This window comes from Lathyrus oleraceus, chromosome 3 (assembly GCF_024323335.1).
Source record: "Lathyrus oleraceus cultivar Zhongwan6 chromosome 3, CAAS_Psat_ZW6_1.0, whole genome shotgun sequence".
NCBI classification, from domain to species: domain Eukaryota; kingdom Viridiplantae; phylum Streptophyta; class Magnoliopsida; order Fabales; family Fabaceae; genus Lathyrus; species Lathyrus oleraceus.
The window spans coordinates 265,161,447-265,171,900 of NC_066581.1; the positions used below are offsets into that span (position 1 = coordinate 265,161,447).

The 10,454-nt window shown below is 36.0% G+C and overlaps 1 protein-coding gene across 1 annotated transcript; it reads left to right on the plus strand.

Moving 5' to 3' along the window:
- Window positions 1-8,562: 8,562 nt before the first annotated feature.
- LOC127130763 (uncharacterized) lies at window positions 8,563-10,203 on the plus strand. The gene is made up of 4 exons (XM_051059727.1): window positions 8,563-9,156; window positions 9,268-9,548; window positions 9,663-9,726; window positions 9,823-10,203. The coding sequence occupies exons 1-4, from the start codon at window positions 8,563-8,565 to the stop codon at window positions 10,201-10,203; spliced, it is 1,320 nt and encodes a 439-aa protein (XP_050915684.1).
- Window positions 10,204-10,454: the final 251 nt, after the last annotated feature.

Sequence of the window (10,454 nt, forward strand, 5' to 3'; positions counted from 1 at the left end):
CAAGTGGCATCATAGCCTAACTTCTGTTAAAGAGTAATCGTCCCAGGAGGAAATGACTTTGATCTATTCACTAAACAAAACCCTATCCTTTAATGGAAAAGGGTATAGTTTGTGGAAAGATAAGATGGACTTCTTTATCAAAGGGATGTATCGTGGTATTTAGAAGCCTGGAAGAAAGGTCCATTTCTTCCTACACACAAAGTTGATAATGTTACAGTGAACAAACCTGAAAAGGATTAGACCAAAGATGATAAAGAAAACATCCAGTGTAATTGAAGGCGGAAATTATCTTCACTATTGTCATACCCTAATTTTGTCCCACCATTATCCTTTCTCTTTTTAGTTTATCTTGTATTGCATCTATTGCATTTTAAGGCCTAGGTGGTCAAGTTGATCATGGCTACTCATTCTACTCAGGTTACTGAGTTTGAAGTTCTTTGTGAAATGATCTTGGATTTTGATAACCTTTAGGAAAATGATTTTGATCTCACTAAAGGTGTTAAAACCTAGGGATGGGAAGAGTTCTTCAATCTCCTTAAATGACCAATTTACCCTGAACTGGTGAAACAATTTTGGAATCACTTTGTTGCTTCAAAACTTCAAATTACTTCATATTTTGTGAGGCATAAATCTGCATCTCTGAGAATTCCATTACCGAGCTTCAAAACTCAAGTTCTTTCTAGGTATCCATATTAATCAAAGGTCAAAAGGAACATATATCCATTAGAGTAAATATACCAAAGAGCTTATTAAGAAGTTTGACATGTCAGATTGCAAGCTAGCTAAAACTCTAATGCATCCTGTCATACCCTAATTTTTAACCCTAAGATCCCACATGTCATCTGCATCATTTGCATACAAACAATATCACATCTTGGTCCTTTCCCTATCCATCTTTGGGTTTGCTTCTTGCATGGATCACCAAGCACCTCTTTGTTGGTTTGTTTTACCTTTGTATTTATCTGATTAATTTCTTATCTAACCACTAATCAGAATAGAAAAGTATATTTTATTTTCCTTAAGTTATTTTACAAGGTAGGGTTTTTCAATCAAGAACATCTCAAGGTTTTGTGGCTTACATCTCAAAGAAAGTCAAAGGTTCATGAGTTTATTTCTCTGCCTTCTTCAACAAGCAACTTTAAGCTTTGAGCAATTAAATCAAGAGGAAATCAAGGACACATTATTTTGAGTTCATATGATCACCCATGTGCTTTGAAATGCAAGGAAAAGTCCAAGTACACAAGCTTGTTCCAAGTAGTTTGACCAAAAAGTCAATATTTTGAAGTCAAAGTTCCAAGGATCACAACTCCTTCAATTCTCAAAATTCTTTAATGCTTATTTTTTCATATGACTCTTTTCAACATCCTCTACAACTTATATTTACATGACAAGAGCCAATTATGATTGGAGGATCATCAAATGTTTGGAGACATTATAGGTCATTTGTGGACTGAGTGAAATTTGACGTATTTTCAAGTGACTTTTCCCCAACTTTCAAGATTCATAACTTCTCCAATTTTCAACATATGAGGATTATTATCTTTGAAAATTTTCATTTGTGATTCCCTCTACAAGTTTTCTTCAAGGACCAAGGTCAGAATATGCTTGGAAAACCATGAAATTCATTGAGACATTACAAGTTATTTTCAGCCATGAGACACTCAAATTTTTCTAAGTTATATGATCAGTTTTTCATGCCAACTTCAACATGACATAACTTTGTTCTCAAGCATCCAAATGCAACCTTTCTTGGCACATTGTAATCTTGGCATGATGTTAACACAGTGAAAAAAGAATGGGATCAAAAAGCCTCATGAGTAGGGTGCCCCATTGGGTTCAACATGGTGACTTGTAACAGAAGAAATTGCCATTGCCCGAGTTTTGAACTTCACTCATCTCAATTCCAAGCCAAATTAGCATGTGTTTTGGACCTAAACATGTTAAACAAGTCTCTAGAATTTAATTGACCCTTGAAACGCATCATTTGCCTGCGTTTTGATGAGTTTCAAGTCACACTTTTCACACACTCGGATCAAGTTCATTTTGCACGAATTTTGCATCATTTCATGCGTATTTGGATCCAATAAAATCCCCTATAAATAGAGGAAGCTATTGCATTAATTTCCAAGCTTTTTAGAACCAAGAAATCCCTGCTGCAACTTGAAATTTTCCAGAAAATTCAATTATCGTGTTTTGAGTTTCAACTTGTTTCAATTCAATTTCTTGATTCCATTAGCACCTTCAACATCCTCTGAAACTTTTGTGACAATTCCCAAGTTCTGAGATCTTCTGAAGTGCACAATGTAGTCCTTCACTCTCTGATGTTTTCCCCTAACTTATATGGTGTTGATTGATCATGTTACCACAATGTAGTTTTGAGTATCATTTGAACTCAAACAAGTTACCATATTGTAGTCCTTCACTCTCTGATGTTTTCCCCTAACTTATATGGTGTTGATTAATCATGTTCATCATTTAATTTTATTTTTCGTGGCTTACTTGTTTCTGAAACTTCTCTGAAATTCCCTTTGCTCAGTTTATATAAATGAATTTGGAGCATAAGGTTGAATTCAGGATGAGAAGAGGATCACAATAGTGGTGGTCTCGTGTCTTGAATTTACCAAACGATGAAATTTCGATGAGAGCTCACCGGAGAAGACGACCAGACTTTTCTTAGGTTGTCTGAGTTTGATTAGATCCGTTGGCATAACGAAATGTTTAGATTGGTTGGTTTAAAACTGGATCATGTGTTTGATTTCCAGCGCATTTCATCGTGTTTATGAAGTGTTTGATCTACCACGTCAATTAATGAGGCGTGATTCAACGCTCCGTGTTTTTTCCGATTTTAATTATTTCTCTTTTATTATTTTTAATTGCTATTTTCTTTAAAAATTCATAGTAATTTCATTTTTTATCCAAAATATCCCAAAATAATTTCTAAAATTCTCTTTTATTTTTCTTCACCTTATTTTTATTTTTCCATATTTTATTTCACTGATTTTATATTTTTCATTAATTTTCTCTTTTCTGTATTTTAAAATTCTGGAAAAAATATTATATACTTGTTATTTTATTTCAAATCTTCCATGATTTTCTTGGCCATTTATTTGGTGTTTTGAAGGACTTTATGGTTTTCCATTTTATTCCTATTTTAAAATTCATTTACAAATATGTTTGATGCATTTTTATTTCATTTAACTGCATTTTATTTTGGGTGACCCTTGTGAACTTTTGTTGGCCTTAGATCATGATGATTGATTTTGGGTGTTGATGGGGTGAAAACTCTAATCCACCAAAATGGATGATTGATTTTGATGATGACTTGATCAAACTTTTGGTCCAATTTGGGTGTGACATCTCTTATGTCTGTCTTCTTCATCTCTTTCTTTTCCCTTTTATCAATTGGATGGCTTGTGTCCATCTTGTTCATGATGTATGGATTGGTACTTGATGAACTTTCATCATTTCAAATCTATCTCCTAATTGATCATGGATCATTTAATGCACGTTGAATTGATGCATAAGTTTGTCTTAAATGTCATGAAGTGTGGATTGAAGTAATGGACCATCCTCCTAGCCTTTGTGCTTGATCATCCCCCCTTTTTTGTGGCATATATTTAGGAGAATGATTTACATATCATTTCTCTAGCATGTATTAACACAAACATTATTATTGACTGACCTCATATAGTTGTGACTTCTACATAAGTCTAGTTACGATTGCTTAACACAACGCTAAATTTGTCCCAAGGAAAACAAATGCATTTTTATAAGTCAGATTGTAAGTCTCCTATTCCTCATGGTATTGTGCGAAAATATTACTCCTTTTCCATTTGTGAGAGCTAGTGGCATACTTGTTGATTTTATCCAAGTTAGAGCATTTCTCATAAATGATGTATAAGTTCATATTTTCATGTTTGTGAGTGAATAGGTGACTGTTCTAAAAAGTAACCAAACCATTTTTCACCTTTGATTACTAGCATCCTTTACTAACACTTTACTTGTATTAACTTTTATTTCCGAGTCATTTACTTTATGCTCCTTTATTTTATGTCATTTACTTTATACTTTATATTTAGCATTCCATATCATATTATTTGTGTTTTTTTGTCATTTTGTTCTTTGTCCATTTAGACCTTTCTTTTATATTATTGTAAATAAGACATTAATTAAAAAAACCTAAAAAAGAAACTTGGGTATCCTGATTCATGGACTTGTGGTTACTATCCTTGGCATCATTGTGGAGTTATGGACTTAGAATTAGGATCTTGACCTTTGCTTTGGGACTTATGACCTGAGACCCTAGAATTCATTTGGTACCTTTGACTTGGGATTTCCTTTTGAATACTTGGTTGAGTTACTTTGATTTCATATGATGCACGGATTATTATTTGCTTATTTTGACTTGCTTGAGGCTTAATCCAAAGGAGGGAGTTCTTGCTTGAATTTTATCATAAAGCTTGCTATTTCTTGGTTAGATATTTCCTCCCTAACTTTTACTTTATGCTTTAGGATAATCTCTTCTTCTCCTCCCCCCTTCTTTTATTTTCAAAATCTTCTCTATTTTAAAAAAAAAACTTTTTGTTTTTAACTTGAACTACTTTCTCAATAAACCTTGACTTCTGTCAAGTGATTTTCAAAACCTTTTTATTGAATAAATGTTAATCCATCATAAGCATGTTTAGACTAATTTCAAAAGACTAAAAATGCATAACTCATTCAAATAATTTTATGCTTTTATGCACCTTTCCATTTTAAAACTTTTCTGTATGTATTAGATATGAGTCATTTCCATAGTTGAGATATAATTCTCCTATCTCCATAATATTGATGACTATTCTTTTCCATATGTGAGAGCTAGTGGCATACTTATTGATCCTTATCCAAGTTGAAGCCCTTCTCATGATGATGCAAAGTACTCATACTTGTGGGTAATTAGTTGAGTATTCTCCTTAAAATGACAAAATGTCTTTTTTCCATAAAAATGAATCAAAACAAACTCCTTTGTTATTTTTACCACAAACTACGAGGTTTTGATCCTCCATTGCACTTTGTTGGTGCGTAGGCATGAGACTTCAAAAGTCTTGGAAAACACAAAAATAAGAAAAAATATTTCTTTTCCCATATCTCCAATCTTTTGCAAACAACACCCATTTTAAAGCTAAAATATACACATTTTTAAAGAGGTTCCCATGGAGTACCATGGATGTTTAGGGTTTTAATTCCTTCCCTTTGCATAACTAACCCCCAAACCCTTATTCTCTTTTTATTAAGTTTTTTTAAAACTTCTTCGGGTTTTGTTCGTGCTTTTTCCCTTTTCCTTTTGAAACAATAAAAGCGCGGTGGAGACTCTTGCTTTGTGAGTTAAGTTAATTGATAGCTTAATCTCAAAAAATTTACCGCTACACAAAAAATGGTAACTCTGCTGAGGAGTAGTCCCTAGTGGGTTAAACCCATCTTTGTTTTTGTGTATATACTATGTTTGTTGTTGTTTGTTATTGTTTATTCTATATGGTGCTTGGTGATCTCTGTATGGTGAGATAAGTCATATACCCGAACTTGAGAGCTCTTATGATAGGAGGTTGGTATAGTCATGTTTGGCTTACATGGAGTTAATCCTTAATAAGTTGACTTGAGATTCCCCGCTCAGTAGAGGCCCCTTTGGGATTACTGATGTCACATGAGTACTCGTAGTTGGCATTACTTTTTCTGACCTGGGAGCCCGAGAAGCTGAGGACCTTAGAACCTTTAATCCATCTTGGCCTTTTAGGACGTAGTGCAGTGGCTATTCAGGTGTAGACTTGAATTAGTTGTTACGCGATACTACACTCGAACGAGTTTCTCTTGAGAATATTATTGGTTGATGAGTAGTCGTTCAAGCCGGTAATATCTAAAAGATGGAATTATGACTCTAGGAACTTTTTAGAATCTTGTTCTACATGTGATCATACTCTTAGTACATACAATGTGGGTTGGTTTTTACCCTTGGTTCCATGCTCGTGACTCAGAACCTTTGGATCTTGTTTGTGTGCTTTGTGTGATCTTGTTTGTGATTGTTGCATCATGCACTCATGGCATTCATAAGAATTCTTCTCAGTTTTCAAGGAACTTAGAGACTCTTTTTGAAAACATCACATATATTTTGATCATGGATATTGGAAGAAGGAATACTCGAAAATACAGTTTCAGATGTCCCGATCTCATGGAATTAAGGAAGCTATCATCTTTTTTGGATGATCCTAAGGGTTTCAGAGACCGTTTTGGAAGACTTTTGTTTGTTCTATCTACTGATGTCGAGGATGGTCTTCTTTGTACTTTGGTTCAATTTTATGATCCTGTTTACCATTGCTTCACTTTCCCTGATTATCAGTTGTTGTCTACCATGGAGGAGTATGCCCATCTTTTGGGTATACCGGTTTCTGATAGAGTTCTTTCTGTGGGGTGGAAGGAATCCTAGAATCTCAAGTTATTGCTGAAGCTATTCACCTGAGGAAGCCTGACGTAGATGCTAATCTCACTGTCAAAGGAGGTATCAGAGGGTTGAATTCGAAATTTTTGATTGAGAAAGCTTTCTATTTTGCTAATGTTGGTAGCATGGTGGCCTTTGAAACTATTCTATCCTTATTCATATATGGTTCGATCTTGTTTCCCAACTTCGACAACTTCGTTGATGTTATTGATTTGAGGATCTTCTTGATTAGGAATTCGGTTCCAACTCTGCTCGGTGACACCTATTTCTCCATTCATCATAGGACTTCTAAAGGAGATGGACCTATTATCTGTTGTGCGCCTTTACTATACAAATGGTTTATTTTGCACTTGCTGCAGTCTCCTATCTTCACAGAAAACAAGGATTGTGTAAGGTGGTCCCAAAGACTTATGCCTCTCACCAATGATGACATAACTTGGTATTCTTCTGTTTACGACAAAGTTGAGATTATTGATAGTTGTGGGGAGTTCTCTAATGTGCCTCTTCTTGGTACAGAAGGAGGAATCAACTACAATCCGACTTTGGCAAGATGTCAACTTGGGTTCGCTATGAAAGACAAACCTAATAACACTTTGTTAGAAGGTTTATTTTTCCAAGAAGGAAAATAAACTCATGGTTTGAGAGCTAGGATGGTATGTGTTTGGTACAATGTTCATAGGAAAGGAAGAAGTGAGCTTGGATTGAAGAATTGTAAAATCTTTGAGCCTTACACCAGTTGGGTGAAGAAGAGAGCAAAATAATTCAAGATGCCATGTGCTTATGAAAGACCTATGTCATAAGTAATGGTCAAATCGCCCACTATTAAAGGCATAGAGGAGTTGCAAGAGGCTTTAGACAGGATAAAGCAAGATATGGATAATTGGGAAGGAAAATTCCACACCTCACACCTTGAGAAAGTAGAATTGCAGAAGCAGCTAAAGGAGAAGGATGACTTGATAGAATTGCTCGAGCAATGTGCTGTGAAGAGATCAATGGACTGAGAGGATTTATTTTCCTCTAACAGGTCATCATCTACTCATCTTCCAACTTATGGCATTTGGAAAGGCATTGTAGACCAGCTCGTAATAGGAAAGGATGCTAGGAAAAGAAACTACAAAAGAGAGATCAAAAGGCTTCGCAAGAAGTACCAGCTTGGCATTGGGTCGACATCGGACATGATTCCATAGATCTAGTTTCTTTTTGTTTATGATAATTGAAATTTTATTTCAGATTATAATCCTTTACATATTAATAAAATGAGATTTTCAGTACATTGAAATGTGTTATTCTTATCATGATGTTTGCAATTTATGTCTTAAAATTCCTTGGAAAATAATAATAATAACATTCACATTTGCATTTACATATCATGCATCATGTTGCATCTTGGTCTTGCTTTGAGTAAGTTCGCCAGGGGTCTTATTTATTTCTTGGTCTTCATCCAGACAAGTTGTCTCACCGTTATAATACTCGAGCTAATCAATTGAAGAAGATGAACCTCCTAGAGCAAGAGAATCATGAACTCCTTGAAGAGATGACAACCTTGAGGGACAGATATGAGAGGCTTACTGCTATGATGGAAGCTTTGGTGTCTGCTCAGAATTATCCACCTCCTCCTCCTTAGACTCCGCTTCAGAGGATCGTAATTTCTGATATTGTTTCCATGCCCATCTCTATGGCTCCTGCCAGTGCTCCACAACACCACATTCCTTTTGGGTTCCCATGGGGCATGCCTCCTAACTTTGTGCCTGAGGGGTATCAACCCGCTGTTGAAGTTCCTATGGCTCAACCTGTGATGTTAGTACCACCTCCCGTGGATCATGTTGTTCCTTATGTTGAAGAAACTATCTTTCATGCTGACCAGAGCGAGACTATTGGAGTCTACGAAAGAATGAACGAGTTTCAAGATCAATTTCAGGCTATGCAGAAAGAGATTCAAGCTTTGAGGGGGGAAAGATCTGTTTGGGAAGAATTCTCATGATTTGTGTCTAGCTCCTAATGTGAAGATTCCGCACAAGTTCAAGGTTCCGGATTTCGAAAAGTACAAAGGTAACTATTGTCCTCTGAATCATCTGGTGATGTACGCTCATAAGATGTCGACTCAGACTGACAACCATCAATTTCTGATCCATTACTTTCAAGATAGTTTGACTGGTGCTGCTATGAAATGGTATATGGGACTCGATAGTACTCAGATCCGAACGTTCAATGATCTAGGTGAGGCTTTTGTTTGCCAGTACAAATACAATGTTGACATGGCACTAGACAGGGATCAACTAAGTGCTATGTCCCGAAAAGATAAAGAAACTTTCAAGGAATACGCGCAGAGGTGGCGCAAGATTGCTGCACATGTTAGTTTTCTGTTGGAAGAAAAGGAAATGAAAAAACTATTTTTGAAGATGTTGAGTCCGTTCTACCATGACCAGATGGTTGCAAGTGCGCCTAGTGACTTTATTAAAATGGTAAATATGGGCTTGAGATTAGAAGAAGGAGTCCGTGAAGGAAGATTGAAAGAAAATGGTTCAGCTGAGAGTTCTAGGAAGTATGGAAATGGGTTACCCAAGAAGAAAGAATATAATTCTAACGATATCTTGCAAGAGAAGCGTATGAGGATTCCGATGAATAGTCCATGTCATCAACATATAGTGTCTGTAACTCTAGTGATTAATTTTGCTCCAGTTGTTCAAGTAACACCGAGTTATTAACCGCGTTTCCAGCAACATACAAATCAATAGAATCAACATAATCGTGCCCAGAGGCCTTCATAATTTGACCCAATTCCAATGACCTATACATAGTTATTTCCTGCTTTAATTGAGAAGAACTTGGTACAAACAAGAACTCCACCAGCTGTTCCGAAAGAGCCTATGTGGTGGTATAAACCTGACCAACATTGTGCATTCCACCAAGGAACACTTGGCCATGATATTGAGAATTGTTTCTCTTTGAAAGCTGAGGTGAGATGGTTAATGCAAAGTGGTATCTTGTCATTTGAAGATTCTAGTCCCAATATACAAGATAATATGTTACCCAAACATGGAAATGCAGTTCTGAATCTGGTAGAAGGATGTCCAGGAAAGTACTGAGTTTTTAACGTCAATCTAATCAGAATATCTTTGGTTGAAATGCACGCTAATTTATGTGAGTTGAGCTATTATGAGCATGACCATGCTTCTTGCCATGTTTGTTCCAGAGATCCTCAAGGATGTGTTTTTGTAAGAGACTTACAAGAAATGTTGGATCAAAACCTTATTCAGGTTACAAGGGATAGAAATGAAGATGAGCATGAGGTGAACATCATAGTTCCCCATTTAAATCTCCCATAACCGATTGTGATTGCATATGATGGTTAGAAGACTGTTGTTTCTCCGTTGGTTATTTGTTTGGCGGGTCCTACGCCTTATGAGTCTGATAAAGTTGTACCTTACAAGTATAATGCTACCATGGTAGAAGACGGTAAAGAGGTGTTTATTCCTGCTTTCCCGTCCGTTGTGAACATCGTCGATGTAAGTAGTGTGACTCGAAGTGGTCGGGTATTTGTTGTTGCGGCTCCTAAGAGGACTGAAGATGTGGTGATAGAGAAATTAACTCCAGAGAAAACTCTTGTCATGCAAACCGGACAATCCAGCAGTGTGAATCAAAATGTTGATCAAGATGAAATGCTGAAATTAATCAAGAAGAGTGTTTTCAATATGGTGGACCAGTTGTTGCACACTCCGTCTGTAAGACCCTAATTTTGACCCTAAGATCCCTCATGGCATCATGTTATTGCACAAGTGCATTGCCTCAAGGATCATAGCATGTTTGGCTCCTTAACCCTAGGGTTGGGATTTTTTTGAGTGTTTTGAGATCACCAAACATGCTTGTATTGTATATTATTGCTTTTCTTATTTGATTACTAACCAAAATCACAAAAATATGTCACTAACTTTTTTTTGTTTTGAAGCTCAAGTGGTCATATGCTCCACAATGCTCCTAGGAGGCT